This window comes from Triplophysa rosa, linkage group LG15, assembly GCF_024868665.1.
Source record: "Triplophysa rosa linkage group LG15, Trosa_1v2, whole genome shotgun sequence".
NCBI classification, from domain to species: domain Eukaryota; kingdom Metazoa; phylum Chordata; class Actinopteri; order Cypriniformes; family Nemacheilidae; genus Triplophysa; species Triplophysa rosa.
Window position 1 is genome coordinate 16,475,587 of NC_079904.1, and position 18,010 is coordinate 16,493,596.

The following is an 18,010-nucleotide window of genomic DNA, read 5'->3' on the forward strand; positions in this document are numbered from 1 at the left end:
ATGTTATATGCTAATAATTATGCAGAGTGTGTATTGTGCGCTGCAGTGACCTGAGCCTGTGTCTGGCAAATAAAGAAAAAGTGTGTGTGTTCTGTGAGTGCACTGTAACATGTTGTTGAGGCAGGTATTGTGTGTCTTTTGTGATTTACGTACTGTGGAATGATGAGAAAATAGACGACTGTGAAAAATGAAGTGAGGATGAGGGAGATAACCACAGCGCTGAAGAAGGCGTCATCATACACTTGCTGATACTGTGTAAGAGAAAGAGGCAGACAGAGACAATTTGATAGATCATAGTAATTATTCAATCAGTTGTTAAACACGTGGATGAGTGTCTACTAACAATGTTCATCATCAATGGACAATTCGGTCATCTCCCATCATTAACTAGTGTCATTTCCACTTGTCATTCAATTTGTGTGGGGGCCATGATGGACGTGCAAATGACAATCAAAATACTATTTGTCTTGCTTAGGCTTTATAAATAATATAAACTATTATTACCCTATTAATATAAAAATGTTTTTAACTCTTTATTTACAGTATATTATCATAGTTGAATAGTTATGTAAAGCAAAACATTATACTGTACATAAAAGGCATTTGAAAAGTACTATAACAAATAGTTCATGGTAAAGTTAAAATTGCTAAAGTGACAGTTCATTCATAAATGAAGATTCTGTCATCGTTTACCTGTATTTACCCACTTGTCATTTCAAATATGTAGGACTTTCTTTTTTCCCTAAAACACAAAAGAAGATATTTTGAAGAATGTAGGAAACCAGCACCCCTTCACTTGCATTGGTTTCATGTTCTTACAGTAGAAGTGAATGGGTGCTGACTTTGAAATCTGTTTTATTAAACATCAACCCCTAAGACATAAAAGTTTCTCTCTTAGGTGTCGCATGGAACACGTGTTTGTGTCATTCCAACACAGCCTGTGAGAGAGTTGTGCGTCAGCTTCATTAGAGTAAAAAAAAACAGCATCCCCCTCTTCACAAGAGCCAGATGCAATGTCATTATACTCCCACAGAGAGCAGGGAAAACCACCGCGCTCCTGCACGCATACGCCTGTGTGTGTAAGAGAGACAGAGCCGGAGAGATGCTGTGCCTATGACAGATATTCCCAAATCATTATTGTTGCCCCCATTCTGTTAGGGTGGGAGGACATCTCACATGAATCGGCTATTGGAGGCATCGGAAAGCGGGAGAGAAAGAGAACTAGTGAGAAAAGAAAGAGAGAGAGGGAGATGTGGGAGAGAGAGGAGGTTGAAAGTGAGGAGACAGGAGTCACGAAGCACAACAGAACAATGCGGGGGACGAGGAATTCTTCATTCCATCTCTCTCGCATTTCGCCAAGTCACTATTGCTACACGGAGGAGAATGGGGTTAGTTGTCACACTTTCTAAACCAGTTAGTTTTTCACAACGCAAGTTTTAAATGCAGTCCAAAAACATATTAATTGAACACATATTGAAATTGTGTAACAACTGTATGAATGTTGTCACATTACATGGGGTAAGCTTAATGTGGGGTTTTTTTATAATTAATGACATGGCAAAAAAGCCAAAAATATAAAAGCAAACAACATATGTATCGAATTTTAGTTTCAATTACAGAATTTATAAAAATAAAAAAAACAATGAAATTACTGCTAGACCACATGAATGCACAAGCTACATTCAACATGTGACTCTACTAAGACCGGATGGTTGTGTCTCTGTGACAACTAGCCCCAGTCTCCCTTGTTTACCCACAATCCACCTGAGTGTGTATGTGTGTACCTACTCTCTGCTCTCTCTCTCTGTTCCTGTATGTGAGGGTTATGAAGTTCAGGTCTGCTGTCTCAGACTCTGTCTGACGGGCTTCTATAAGACGGCCAATGTAACGGTTCACTCTGGTTCCGGGTGAGTTCTGCACCATGCCTGCCGAAAATGAGGTGCGATTGCGAAGCTTCTCGGAAGCTGTCCGCAGCGCTCGTCTCTGGAAACCCATTGAAAAATGTAGTGAGTACTTCCAGTATACCACATTACAAACCCTGACACATTGTAACTTTTGCTTTGCCCACAGTAAATGACTAAGTTTAAAAGGTACAGTTCACCCAAAAATGAAAATTCTGTCTTCATTGACTCTCTCTCAAGTTGTTTCAAATCTGTATAAATTTCATTGTTCTGATGAACACAGAGAAAGATATTCGGAAGAACGCTTGTAACCAAACAGTTCTTGGCCACCAGTGACTAGCATAGTTTTTATGGTGCTTCATAAATTTCTTTTTTCTGTTGAACACAAAAAAAGATATTTTGAAGAATGTAGGAAAGCAACAGTTCTGGGGCACTTTTGACTACCACAGTAATTTTTCCTACTGTGGTAGTCAACGGTGGCCAAGAACTGTTTGGTCACCAGCATTCTTCCAAATATCTTTCTGTGTTCATCAGAAAAAGAAGTTTATACTGTTTTGGAACAACTCAAGGGTGAGTAAATGATGACAGAATTTTAACTTTTGGGTGTTTTGGGTCCCTTTAAGAAGACATTCGTAAGAAGACATAACATTTCAAGATATTTGGTCTCAAATCTCATTCGCATTTCTCAGTTTTTAAACTAGCGTGACAATTAAATATAGTGCACAAGTCATATGGACTGCTTTTGTAGTATTTTAGGTTTTTGTGTTTTTTTTTTGTTACATGACAACCAATCTCTACAGTGCAGTATATCCTTTTATTTTTTTATACAGCAGAAGAAAAACGTCTTATGGGGTTGGATGAGTAAATGCTGATAATCCTGAATTTATCTTTATTTTAATGAATAATCTTTATTACATTATTAAGAAAAAAATGCTTAAAAAATAAGTGTGAATTCAAAAATGCTTTCGAAATTTCTTGTAAAGCAACAACCACATGTACATTTAAATCTACACAGATGCACACATGCATCTACATGGTGACAGATGGGTGTTTAACACATCTCAGCATATTTCTTCACACATGCGATGGTGATAAGATGTTTAATTATGCACTGATACAAGTCATAACACACTCGCACAGTCACACACGAAGAGAACAGTAAATATGCAGTTGTGACTGCATCTCTGCGCAATCATCCGCTCATCTCAACGCGGTAGATTTTATTGTTTGTCATGTTAATATTACCGCTTTCAAAAACACAGTGGTGGAAACAATGCACCAATGACAATTTATCAGCAGAAACTGGCGGGTTGCGATGTCATGACACAGTGATATTCGTGACTAAGTTCATGAATACTGATGAGGTTATGCAAGCGCTGATTTTGATCGCAAATGATCACACACCTTATCGTCGTCCTCACAGGTCATGACGTTGGAGAAAGGGATCTCGGCCTTGAACATCTTTCTGCAGTGCATGAGCTGCACCAGCAGGTAACAGACAGTCTTAAACTTCATCCTCTTCGCCGGCTTTATGTCTGATAGGATTAACCCTGGAAAAATCTGCAGAAAGATTAAGAGTGAGATGCACATGAGGAAAAAGAAAAACTCACTGAAGATGCGAAGATGGCTGCAGTAACCATTGTTTGATAAAAGAGGAGGTGACTGAAAAAACTCATGTGCAGAAGAAGCTTCTAATCTATTTGTAAAGACCTCCAGATGGCGTCGGAGGTGTGTAAAGCCTCCTGGATTGTGCGTGAATCTTTTCATCGCATTATGTTGGTCTCTTAGATCTGTGAGATTCAATCAGATGAAATGCAAAACTCTATAAAAGACAACTCTCATGGGTCTTAAGTATGGCAAAACTAAGATGCACATGCACGTCTTCTGAAAACAGTTAAAAGTTTTGAGGTCATCTACAGTATTGTACTCCTAAACATTGACTTTGGCTAAATTTGAAGAGTTTTCAATAATCTTGTTTTTTATTGAGCATTACAATTAATATCAATCAAACTGCAGTTGGTTTGTTTTGATTTAAGAAGTGAAGTGAAAGTGACCTATTAGTCAGATATGGTGACCCATACCTGAAATGTGACCTCTGCTTTTAACCCATCCAGAGAGTAGTGAACACATGCACAGCAAGTGGTGAACACACGCACACCCGGAGCAGTGGGCAGCTATCACTGCAGCGCCCGGGGAGCAAGTAGGGGTAAGGTGCCTTGCTCAAGGGCACCTCAGTCGTTACCCGCCGGCCCTGGGAATCGAACCGGCAACCTTCTGGTCACGAGTCCGACTCTCTAACCATATATAATAACTAAAAAAATTATCAAAACTAACACAATAAAACACACCAAAAACATGATAACATCATAAAAAACATCTTTTTAAAAAAAATGGAGTTATCTCACTTTGGAAACAAACTCTTCATCTGCATTTAAAATGTACAGATTTTCTATTTCAGTAAATAGATTCTACTTTTTTCTTAGAAGAAAACGTCATACAGAAACTGTGAGCACTGTTTCACCGTGTCTTTAAAGATGACTGGCGTGATGACGATGTGTTCGTACCTTGCGTCTGTGTGAGGGCACGATGAAGTAAGTCTCAATGGCATGTTTGCTGAGGAAAGCGTGTCTCTCGTGACCTAAGCCCGGCTCCACCTCGTAATCTCCATTCAGACATTCCAGTGTTGCCCTGGTGATATGAACCTTCCTGTTGAAGGAGGGGCAAATAATCACACTCTCACCTATCTGCTTTTATATGTCACTCGTGGATGCAAAGAAATCACATGAAGTGTGTTTGATAGGTGGTTGATAATGTGCTGAATGACTGACCCAGGCAGACCTCCCGCCTCCATCATGTTGGCCAGTGTCACGTCATTTGACCAAACGTCATATTGCCACTTGCGCAGGCCCAGAACGCCACACAGCACGCGTCCCGTGTGCAGACCAACACGCATGTTAAGGTTCACTTCGGTTGCCTCTGCAACAGACCTGATATCACACACACACACACACGCACACACACACACACACACACACACACACACACACACACACACACACTCAAAATAAGCAGAGAGTTAGCTTGTGATATTTCGCTTTATTTCATGTTGGCCGATGTAGACAGACACCTATTGCCTTGGTGCAGTATTACGGAAAAATGTCGATTAAATGTTACACTTTAAATTGTTGAAATACCCTACCTGCGATTTTGACACCTATAATTAATTTATTCTCGAAATGATACGTGACAAGTTATTGGTGGCTAGTACTGGCTGTAGCTACACCAGGGTCCAAAGGAACATTTCACAACTCAAATTTGACAGAGTTTGCTCTTTCATAGCTCAGGAGGTTTGATGGAGTATCAACTGAATGCCAACCAATTGTGAAAAGACATCTGGAGTGTGATGCTGTAAAGTGAGTGTAGATTGTTTTAGGTAAGTTTTGTATAGATGGAACAGTCTGGATTTGGCTAAATTTCATGAGTAATGCTTGAGTACTGTATTGAATCTTCAATAATATTGACTCAAGTGATATTGTTGAGATCTTCTCTGAAACTCTAATTGAGACAACTGGGGTCATTTGACATTTCGGTTGTTTTTCTCAGAGAAATAGCTCAGACTCAGGACACCTAAAGGGATATTTCACCTAAAACCATAGGCGTAATTTGCGGGTGGACGGGTGGGACATGTTCTTTTTGCCAAAGTCAATTTTGTCCCCACCACTTATTGGAAGAAATAAAAAATACGGAGTGTCTATTTACCGTGCAAGTAGCCCGCTTTGTAAGCAGAGGCTATTTATACTAACTCCGCCCATCAGTTTCAGATTAGAATAGACAAAATGTAAGAAAGGCACACGAAACTCGACTGCTCCAGTGGCGTAGAGCGTAAAGCATGTGTTATTACTTCATGTCGTTGTGGGTGCTGTTTGCTGAACTTTTTCCCTATCACATATCAGATTGTAAAGGCATTTATTTTTAATAAAATGATGAAAATATTTGAAAATGGCTGTTCAAGTCATACATGTACCAAACATTTTGCGCTTAATTACACTTTGGTGCTATATATTCATCCTTATTGGTCTCGACATGCGGTTGCTATCGTCTATTGCAAGATTAATTATTTTGATACTTGATAGAAAAAACTCCAATAAATGGAAAAAGTCACAACTTTGTAGTTTCATGAGTTCAAAACAAAAATTAGAAAGTTTGTTGTATATTTGTAGCCTATCTGGCAATGCCCGTAGTAATTAGTGAAAATAAGATTTTTTTAAAGATATTATTTTTCCATCTGTTTCCTCTGTATACTTGAATGTCTGTCCTTATTAGCAGGGGTTCCCAAACGTCTCAGTTTTTGACCCACCGACAGGTAATCTGTGTCAAACACCAAATTTTTAACATGGGAAAAACACACATTCGTTTCAGTAGTTGTTATTTTATCACAAATTAATACATTTAATTACGTACGGCAACAGCCATCCTTACACATAATAAAGCACAACATGCTTTAAATGATCTATTGATGACAGAGGTGGACGAAGTACACAACTTCCTTACTTGAGTGAAAGTACAGATACTACTGGTCAAATATTACTCCACTACAAGTAAAAGTTGTAAAGACAGATTCTTACTTGAGTAAAAGTACAGAAGTACGTGCTTTTAAAAGTACTCAAGTATTAAAAGTAAATTTCCTTTATGTCAGTTGTGCATTGTTTTATTGTCGTATACCTTATGCCTCTGAAGCACCCTACTGAATACACCGAGTAGCTCACAGTATCAGTTGTATTAAAGGAGTAGTTCACTTCAAAATTTGCCCCCATTGACTTTCCATAGTAGTTTTTATTCCTACTATGGAAAGTCAATGGGGGCCAATTTTGCAGTGAGCAACTCCTTTAAGAGCTTTATATGTTTAGCACACATATGTTTAGTTTAGATATAATCCTGTATGATCATTTAGCCTAATAAACACATTAGCCCCCTAGGCCTATATGTATTTATGAGCAGTGTTCTTTTATTTTGTATATTCCCTTTACCAGTTTTAGCAGCAATTTACCAGTAAGTAGTAAGGTTCTTGTAAATAGTAAAGTGTAGAAGCCATGTGTTTGTTGGATTTATTACCATTTGTATTACCATAATTTAACTACAAACATAAACTATAGCTAGTATAATAATGAATATAATGAAACTATGGTATGTTTAGTTGCTGTGGTTTTACTAAAGATTATTAATTGGAGTATGGTTCCTATATTTAGAAAATGGTAAATTTGTGGATACTGTGGTTTTAATGCAAATACCATCCCTGCTGAAAAAAAACAATGAATTTTTTAATTAGAATGAGATTTTTAAATTAAATTCCTCTTTGTAGTGTGTTTTGGGTTTTATTCCAATAGGATTTACCATCCCAGCAATAGAATCCATCACATACAAGTAGACAACATAGTATCCATAGTACAATTCCATTTATAACCATTAAATCCATTACATTTTATGTTGTATTTTGGGCAGGGTTCTATTGTTTTTATTTCAACAGGAATACTTCAACTATAGTTACTTCAGTTAAAACATCATTCATTTTCCAAATCGCTTTAAATGATATAACAGCAGATCAGAAGTTAACACGCACGCGTAGCTCAAGGTGTATGTGATGCTTATTTACCGTTTAGCCGTTATGCCGATCATTTTCATGACAATGTTTCAACGATCTTTGACTGATCGTAACCCACAGATGATTACACCACACTTTAACATGTGCCTTTTTCCTCTTTTAATGTTCTATTTGCCTTTTCAGAGCGCTATCAACGATGTAGCAGCGCCTACGTTTACATTAGTTTAGCGGGGAAGATCCCAGAGTTGCCAGATTTGCGTAAAAAAATCTGCCAAATGGCCATTCAAAGCTTGCCGGAAATCCGCGATCTTAGAAAAACTGAAATACTTGGCAACAGTAAAAGGTCCTGGCAGATCGCAAGCCAGATAAATTGAGCACACAGGAAACCCCGCTGCATAGAAACCATTTTCTACTTTTGGACCTTTTTATAAATGTAGTGGAGTAAAAAGTATGATATTTGTCTTTCAAATGTAGTCAAGTTAAAGTACAAGTACTCAGAAAAAATAATACTCAAGTAAAGTACAGATACTCAAAAAGTGTACTTAAGTACAGTACTCAGGCAAATTTACTTCGTTACTGTCCACCTCTGATTTGATGAAAACATGATATAGTTACAGATAGATATAAAACAAATGGAAGCAGATCTGATATGTGATGTGAAAATTTAGAATATTGAGTTCAGCGGATTCGAACCTGCTTCACGACAGTGTCAATATTATTTGTCATGCGTCTTTCGCACTAACGTCACACCGCTGAAGCCGTCGATAAAGCGCCGCAGTTTTTATACTGTTTTCTAGAGGAGTCACCTACATTTTTCGCGCTTGTGATGCCCATGAATATTCCCAACGAGTTATTACAGAAACAATTTATTAAAGTATTGTTTGTGTCGTCTTTGTCCCCACCACTTTACAAAACAAAGTTATGCCACTGCCTAAAAATATAATTCTCTCATCATTAATTCACTCTCATGTGGTTTAAAACCTGTATATGACTCTTTGTCAGTAGAACACAAAAGAAGATATTTTGAGAAATGTCTCCGTGATTTGTGTCCATACAGTGCAAGTCAATGGAGCAAATGTTGTATGGTCCTTTATTTTCTTTTCTGTGTTCTGCAGAAGAATGAGAGTCATAGGTTTGGAATGGTATGAGGCTGAATAAATGATGAAAGAATTTTCATTTTTAGGTGAACTATACCTTAAAACTAGTTTCCCTTTGCTCTCAATTTAATCCCATTGATGCCTGAGACATAATTTTCCTAGTCACATGGCAGTTGTTGGCTCAGACAACAAGCCTGTACTCAGAACTAAGAACATGGTTATAAATATATGCAATATATATTTATTTGTTGATATGCTCAACTTTTAAAAGTTAATTCAGCTTTTATGTTAGAAGCAAATTATTACTGTGTAACACCGTGTCTACAACGGACACGACCTGCGCAACGCGACACGGCAAATGGCTTGTTCTTAATGGGTTTGCCGTGTCGCGTCGCATCCAGTGAGGACAAAGTTCTTAATTATAATGGGTTCTATTGTCTTTTGTCATGTCTTGTCGTATCGTGTCACGCTGTGACAAGTGGTTCTCAAACTTTAGGCCCCATTTGTGTATAGTGCATTGCTTTAAAGCCCACCACATAAAGACTTAAGAATTTTATTTAAACCGAAAACATATTCAGTTATACAACGCTGGAACATTGTGTCTTATTTTTCTGATGTCTGATAGCATAAAACCTATGATAAATTTCTATATTTCATAAAATGCCACAAAATCTGTGGCCCCCCTAGATCCATCTTGGGCCCCCCCCCAGTATCAGTTTGAGAACCACTGATATAGACCACTTCAAATGACATAAAGAATGCTGGTTCAACACTGGTCTAGAAGAACTTCCTGTTTCAGTTCTTTAACACTACACAAACGTTTGAACAAAATACATCCAAAAGACTATGTATTACTGATTTAAAATGTTGAACAAATATCTTTACGATTTATTAAGATTATGTGCGTCAAATTTAAAATAATAAAAAAATGTAGAAATAAATATTGAAACCGGAAGTGCTTCTGGATCAGTGTTTACATCTTGCGAAGTGGTCTATATTTCCTTCCAGAAAACTATAGTCAGGTTGTTGTTATTTGTGTTCAAAAGCTTTTTACGCTCTTCTCATCTCCCTCTGTAATGCTACTAGATCTGATGTTTGAAGAGAGATTTGGCAAGAGGAATTTCTTCTCTGTGTGCTACCAACCCAAAGCAGTTGATCTACACTAATGTGAGATACAGTAGAAAGTGAGAGTGAGACAGATATACACAGAGTTTGTAAAAACCAGAGCTTGTGTGCGTGCGTGCGTGCGTGCGTGCATGTGTGTGTGTGTGTGTGTGCGTGTGTGCGAATATTCCAACACCTGTGTGAGGTGATAAGAGACAGTGAAAGCCACCTTAGAATTCAGAGCAGAGAAATGAATATAGTGGGGCAGGTCTTACACACACACATTTAGACACAAATAAAACTGCTATAGACACAGCTAAATACAGTCTGGTAGATGACCGTAGCTGACTGCTGGCCAGCTCTTTGACTGCTGTTAAAACAAAATGAGTTTTAGGTGTAGACACTTGCGGCATGAGAACTGTGAGAACTCACGTGATGGTGTCGATCATGTCCAGGCCCATCTCCACACAGCAGTGAGCGTGGTCTGCTTTAGGCTGGGTCAGGCCTGACACACAGTAATAACAGTCTCCCAAGATCTTAATCCTCCTGCAGTGGTTTTCCTGTCAATCAGACAAACAGGGCGTGATGGTTTATTTTAAAAAGACATACAAAGCGGATAAAAGGTGCTGGAGTTGATAATATTCACAGGAATTAATGTCACACGTTGACTGAGCAGAAAGACTCTTCTGTCACTATCAGATTAAAAGGCTATTATAGTCCACCAAAACTAAAACTATTAAAATATTTCTGTTCATTAAAAACAAATAGAATATCATCCATTTTATGAAAGAAGAGAAGAGAAGAGAAGAGAAGAGAAGAGAAGAGAAGAGAAGAGAAGAGAAGAGAAGAGAAGAGAAGAGAAGAGAAGAGAAGAGAAAACTAAAATTATTAACTGAAAATAAATGCTATATAATATAATTATTATAATATAATAATAAAAACAAAGAATACTATTATTATATAATAATATAACAATAATAAAATAAATACTAAAAAGACAAAAGCACATAACAAACTTTTCACAAAATTAAACTACAATGAACATGAAAATATAAAAATAAAAGCTATTTAAAATAATAAAATAAAACAAAACCATAATAACCATTATTTTGACCAAAAGAGTTCTCAGTAACATGTTTTCACATTATCTTTTGAAAAGTGTTTAAAAATAAACAAATAGTGCTATCAATCACAAGAAGCACTTTGTCTGCCTAGCTACTGCAGCTGTAGCTGTAGTGAGCTTGCTGTGCATGCTTTGCATGAACTGGACTAGTAGCTGTTTGTTAGCAAAGGACTATTGAACTTCCTGCACTGTACTCAAGGTAAGCTGTTGTTTTGTTAAGTAGGTGTTGTTAGCACCTAGCCATCTAGCTGGAGGAGTTCCACCTAGCACTTTTAGTCACTTTGAAGCCTTGAGCTGTTAATTGAGTAGGTGGGCTCAGCTGCGAAGCAATCACTCACCCATTAAGCAATTAGGAAGCCTCTGCTTTAGTAGCACTGATTTCTGAAGTGGCAGCGGAAGCTAGTGTGAAGACCGACGAGGTAAAGACCTGAGACTCCACTGAGCAGCGACACCGGCACGACATTGCACGCCACACTAAGTTCTTCTACGGCTATCCTTCTTTCCCTACTTTCCTAGTCTAATTTTCTTGCTACTAATATGTGTTTCCAGTAGATTCAGACTGTCCACCGTAGACTTACTAACGTACACAGTCGAGATCTCAGCACCATCTTCGTTCCCTCTGCACTAGCCCTCCACAGTCTGCTTGACTGGCTGTAGGGCTCTGGAACTGCCAGTCATCTGTCTGCAACAAGGCAGACTTCATCCCGGCCTTCGCCAGTCAGTCCAACCTCAATGTTCTGGCACTTACTGAAACATTGATCTGTAAAGGAAACACTGCTACTCTATCGGCCCTCTCCACCAACTTCAACTTCACCCACACCCCTTGTCCTTCTGGGTGAGGAGGTGGAACAGGTTTGCTTATTTCCAACACCTGGAAATCCACTCTTCTGTCTTTTTCTTTCAGAAAAAGAGAACTCCTCATTCGAATACCATGCAATTACCATCACTTATCCATCAAAAATACATTTTATTGTAATCTATTGCTCTCCAGGTCAACTGGGGAACTTAGAAGAGCTTGACATGCTGCTGTCCTCTATCCCCGAAGACCTCCACAGGGTGAACACCCCTCCCACCCACAGAGGAGGACAACAGCTAGATCTTGTTTTAACTCGTAACTGCACCCCTAGTAATATTCTAGTTACTCCCCTGCATGTCTCTGACCATTTCTTTATCAAATTCACTGTAATCTCACCTCCCACCCCTAACACTGCTTCTTTCCGTCGTAATCTTCATTCCCTCTCTCCCAAATGCTTTTCATCCATGGTGTCTTCCTCCCTACCCACCACAACCCTTTACTCATCTCTCAACACTGAAGAAACTAGAGATAGTCTCTGTACAACCTTAACATCGTGTCTTGACAATGTCTGCCCTCTTCTTAACTCATTTGCTACTGATAAATTTGCAGCCAAAATCAAGTACTTTCAAAACAAAATCCAAACTGCACCTAACCCGCGTCAACTTTTCTCAACCTTCTCCTCTCTTCTCTGTCCCCCTCCCCCCAATACCTTGCAGTCTATTCTCTGCTCAACACATCCCAGATCTCTCTCTTACCCCTTGCTGTCCTCAACTCCCTTTTTTCTCTCCTCTTTCGAGATTGATGTTTCGAAAATTCTCCTTTCCACCCGGCCTACCACCTGTCCCCTCGACCCAATCCCTTCCCACCTCCTACAGGCTATCTCTCCATCTCTACTGCCCCAACTCACACACGTTATAAACATCTCCATCACCACTGGTACTGTCCTTCCTCATTTAAACAAGCCCTGGTAACATCTTTACTCAAGAAACCAACACTGGACCCCTCAGTGGTCAGCAACTACCGACCAATCTCACTCCTGCCCTTCCTTTCCAAGGCCCTCGAGAGGGTAGTATTTAACCAACTCTCTGCTTATCTCTCCCAGAATGGCATTCTCTCTCTCAAGAAAGGACATTCTACAGCGACCGCTCTCCTGTCTGTCGTTGAAAACCTACGGCAGGCAAGGGCTAAGTCCTTGTCTTCTGTCCTTATCCTGCTTGACCTCTCTCTGCTGCATTTCACACAGTGAACCAACAGATCCTATAACACCCACCAAGTCTGCGAGGAACCTGGGAGTGATGTTTGACGGTCAGCTGAAATTCACCTCTCACATCACAGCAACCACTCGGACATGCAGGTATGTGCACTACAATATCAGGAAGATCAGACTGTTCCTGTCAGAGCATGCCTCTCAGCTACTAATCCAAGCTCTGGTCATATCAAGACTGGACTACTTCCGTTCTCTTCTTCCAACCAATACAGTCAAGACCCTGCAAATGATCCAGAATGCAGCAGCACGTCTGGTTTTTAACCAGCCTAAAAGAACCCATGTAACACCCCTCATGATTTCACTCCATTGGCTGCCAGTTGCTGCCCGCATCAAGTTTAAATCACTGACACTGGCCTTCAGAACGGTGACAACAAATTCATGCCTTAAACTTAACTCACTGTTTCGGGTCTACATCCCCTCCGGTCATCTTCGATCTGAAAATGAGCGACGCCTGGTTGTTCCATCACAACGAGGCACCAAATCGCTTGCAAAAACCTTTACTCGTTCGGTTGCAGTTTTAAAGTCAGACGTGTTTTGCATGCATCTCTTCAAGCTGCGCAGTTTTAAAGTTTAAAGGGGAGAGGTGTTTTAAATGACAAAATTAAAGATTATATTAGTAAAACCCAATTTGTGGCGTTTGCACTTTGCAAAGTACATAATAGGCTAAATACCCTGATTTGGTGGTTTATTTAGTTCAGAGGTGGGTAACGAAGTACATTTACTTGAGTACGTCATGGCTCTGCCTCACTTAGTCATGTTTTTCTTGGTCCTGTGGCAGAGTCATGGCAAAGCCTTTGGTTATGTGTGGAGAGAAACATATTATTGTCCTTTTGACAATAATATGCGTTCTCTCCAGTGTCTCGTCATTAGCCCCGCCCCTCTCATTTCCTGTATTGTTTACCGGCCGTGTCTAATGTCTTCCACCTGCCCTGTGTTGTTATCCCTCGTTTATGTTTCATTGTCCTGTGCTCGTTCATTGTGTATTCACTATGTTTTCTTGTCTGCTGTCATGCGCTATGTCTTTGAAAACACCACGTCTTGTTCCTGTATGTGAGTTACCCCAGTTTAAGTCTAGTGTAGTTCTTGTCTAGTGTTGTTCTAGTTTAGTTTAATTAGTCTATGTCCTGTTTCGCCAATTGTCCTGTTTTATGGTTTATACCCCATCGTGGGTCTTTGTTTTTGTTTCTTTGTTTAAATAAATATCCCGTTTGTTAACCCCTTTATGACTGCCTGCCTGCAATTGGGTTCTTCCCCCCACGAGATCCGTGACAGAATGAACGAGCCAGCCCGAACCCAGCAGGCAGCTCCAAAGGACGGCACGGCGTCGTCCTCACAGGCCGCCCAAACCCACTTGCTGCTAGGGTTCCGTCAGGGGCGTTACGGGAACCGGGAGTTCGCCGGGGCATTCTCGACGGTGGCGAGGTCGTCTGAGTTTGGCGAGGCGGAGTTGAAGGCGATCTTCAACTGCTGCCTCACTCAGCGCCTCGCCCCGTCGGAGAAGAGGCTGCTGGCTCCCCTTCGGTTTGCGGACATGGTCAGGTTCGTGGCCAACCGGGACTTGTTCCTGTATGTGAGTTACCCCAGTTTAAGTCTAGTGTAGTTCTTGTCTACTGTTGTTCTAGTTTAGTTTAATTAGTCTATGTCCTGTTTTGCCAATTGTCCTGTTTTATGGTTTATACCCCATCGTGGGTCTTTGTTTTTGTTTCTTTGTTTAAATAAATATCCCGTTTGTTAACCCCTTCATCACTGTCTGCCTGCAATTGGGTTCTTCCCCCCACGAGATCCGTGACAGAGTACTGTACTTAAGTACACTTTTTGAGTATTTGGACTTAAGTATTACTTTTTCTGTTTACATTTTACTGTACTTCACTACATTTGAATGACAAATATCTCACTTTTCATGGCACAAAAAATGATTTCCTTGGCCGACCCTCCCCTCGCTCCCACGTTTGGGAGAGACTATTGTCAGTTGCTTCTAATATGACACACCTGAATCAACTCACCAGGTGTGTTAATTATGGAGACATTCACAACATTTTGGGAGAAGGCTAATGAGTTCAGTTGTGTATACTTTTCCCATATCTGATTTACTTATCATAAGCAAAAGATGTAATTACATTTACGTATATCAAATTAATCGATTAATCGAAAAATAATCGTCCAACTAATCGATTATCAAAATAATTGCAGTAGTTGCAATCATAATCAGGGGCGGACTGGCCATTTGGCGTACCAGGCGTTTTCCTGGTGGGCCGCTAACGTATGGGGCCGGAATGGACGCGTTGGCCGCTAACGTATGGGGCCGTAACGGATGCTTTTGCCGCTAACATATGGGGCCATAACGGACGCATTTGCCACTGACGTATGGGGCCGTAACGGACCCGTTGGCCACTTAGACGGACGTATTATAAATGTGAATGCACGCAACGCGAATGCAAAAGACACGTATGCATTTTCTGTCTTAATGGAGGGTGCTAACAATATGTAGACAAAACTGGACCCTTAAACACATTTACTTGACACACATATATTTTCAACAAATAACAGAAAACTTGAATATTTGAAGAGTTTATTTCCAAAAGAGATTTTTTTTAAGAGAAGTTTTTTATTTTTTTCAAAAATCATGTTCCTTTATTGTGCATTCCAATTAATATAAATAAAACTGCAGTTGGTTTGTTTTGATTTAAGCCATAATAACTAAAAAAACACAGCTAACTAACACAATAAAATAAAACACAATAAAAGTGTGGCAAGGGGGGCGTGGTTCAGCGAGGTCTACAGCAGGAGAGAGAGTTGGGAGACGAGCGGTGAGTAAATGGAGAAAGTGCAAATGACAATCACCTGTGTCTCATTCCAGTGAGTGGCGTTGGGGAGCATAAAACCTGCGGGGAAGCAGAGCCAAAGAGACAGAGACGGGACTACTACTGGCGACACGAGAACTCTGAACTGTTTGTGGAAACCACGCAAGGATTCTTACCAAAGACTGTGGATTATTATTGTGACTCTTTTGTTTTGTTGTGAGCGCGAGTGGCGCAACATCGTGTGAGACGCAGAACTCTAATAAAACGCCAGTAGTAGTCAAGCCGACCCCAGCCTCTACCCCAGAGGGAAGGCCGCTGCCATTATGCAGACTCCGCCGGCAACGCCATTTGCGGACGTGATATCATCGCTTGCGGTCCTACATCGGGAACAACATCAGGCATTGCTGCAGCTGAGGAACGACCAGGAGGGACGATTCCAGGCCATTCTACAAGCTCAGCAAGAGGACCGCGAGACGTTCCGAAGCTGGATGGCCCGGGAGGTTCGGGCGGGAGGCAGCGCTCCGCTGACGCCGCCCACCGACCTGTTGCTGACAAAGATGGGCCCGCAGGACGATCCCGAAGCCTTCCTGGACCTGTTCGAGCACACGGCCGAAACTAGCGGCTGGCCAAGGGACCAGTGGTCCATGCGCCTGATCCCTCTGCTGGCGGGCGAAGCACAGGTGAACTCTGAACTGTTTGTGGAACCATGCAAGGCTTCTTACCAAAGACTGTGGATTATTATTGTGAGTGGCGCAACGTCGTGTGAGACGCAGAACTCTAATAAAATGCCAGTAGTAGTCAAGCCAACCCCAGCCTCTTCCTTCCTTGTCTGTTGAATGTGTTACAAAAAGATAACATAATAAAAAAATAATAATTATATATATANAGAATTACATCCATCAATTGTGTCGGACAATTTCTCTAAGAAAACCATTCTTTCTCTAGCATTGACGGGAGCATATACATTGATTAGCGTCATATTTTTCCTTTCATAATTTACACTAACTTTAAGCAGTCTCCCTGCTATCACTTCTTCCACTCTAACTGACTCTGGTAAAAAAAGACTTAGACAATAAAACACCCACTCCAGCACTGCTAGAACTCCCATGACTCAAAATTACATTACCCTCCCATTCTCTCTGCCAATCCACTTCGTTATCAACAGAAGAGTGTGTTTCTTGTACAAAAGAAATATCAATATTTTTCAACTTGATCAACTCATACAGTAATGCTCTTTTTCTTGGATCTCTTGCTCCATTTAGATTTAAAGAGGAGATCTTACATTCAGTCATAAGAAGAAGAAAAAAACACCTCAAAAAAAGAGAAAGACACAATTCATCAAATCTACAAGCCTTCTTGTGAGTCTTCCACATCATCAGTTGAATAATGTACACGTACTTTCTGCACTAATTTCTTGAGACGATAGACTTCCGTTTCACTAAGCCCATCCCCTCCCATATTTCTCATCAAAACTTTTGCAGATTCAATGAACTTGATTCGATCAGGGAAGTATTTATCAACAATCACGTTCTGTTTCCCTTTTGTTACTCTCAAAAAGTTACGAAACCTTTCTAAGTCATAATCATCCTCTCCTGTTGCGTCAGTCATGACTTGCGAAGAAATTTCTCTCTCACTGTCCGATTCTGAAGAAAACTCCATGTCACTACTTACATCTGCCCTGCTTGAAATCTCCTTTGTCCCACATTGCTTTTTAACAAGACCCTTCTTGGGAATCTGTTCACTCTTACTTGCTTTTCTTTTTGTGACTGGCACTTTAAAAATTGGTTCCTCAGTGTCCATTTTAAACATTCTCCGCAATTTCACCTGCTATCTCTATTTCTTTGCTTGAACCATCTGTACATGCAATTATGTTTTCTGTAGACTTTGTCACTTCTTTTTCAATATTGTTTTGTTCATCCCCCCTTGCTGTGCTCTCTGCAGCTGTATCTTTGTGTTGCAAACCTGCCTCACCTGAATTACTTTGCTCTCTGTTTTTATCAGGACAGCTTCTCCCCAAATGTCCTTCCCTTCCACAGTTGAAACACTTCATAGAATCAGTCGTAGCGAAAACAACGTAATCAAAGCCATCAACCGTGTGTTTAAACGGCACATTTAATTCATCGACTCCTTGTTTTAACACCATAAACACTTGTCGTCTGAATGACATGACATGCTTCAAACGCGGAGATTTACATCCCACCGGTATTTTCTTTATTGCTGAAACAAGTTGGCCATATCGTGACAACACATGCTTCAACTCCTCGTCTTTGACAAATGGGGGAACATTTGACAATGTAATTTTTCTCGATGGGTTCATAAGAG

At 40.2% G+C, this 18,010-nt stretch overlaps 1 protein-coding gene across 3 annotated transcripts in view; it reads right to left on the bottom strand.

The window, feature by feature from the left end:
• Window positions 1-18,010, bottom strand: part of adcy1a (adenylate cyclase 1a) — a 114,526-nt gene that overhangs the window by 24,701 nt on the left and 71,815 nt on the right. For all 3 annotated transcript variants that reach the window (XM_057352322.1, XM_057352321.1, XM_057352323.1), the window contains exons 5-10: window positions 10,134-10,261; window positions 4,730-4,888; window positions 4,466-4,607; window positions 3,306-3,461; window positions 1,789-1,983; window positions 154-251 (exon numbers count right to left, since the gene is read on the bottom strand). In XM_057352322.1, the coding sequence (XP_057208305.1) occupies window positions 154-251; window positions 1,789-1,983; window positions 3,306-3,461; window positions 4,466-4,607; window positions 4,730-4,888; window positions 10,134-10,261 (878 nt within the window). The remainder of the gene's footprint in view (window positions 1-153; window positions 252-1,788; window positions 1,984-3,305; window positions 3,462-4,465; window positions 4,608-4,729; window positions 4,889-10,133; window positions 10,262-18,010) is intronic.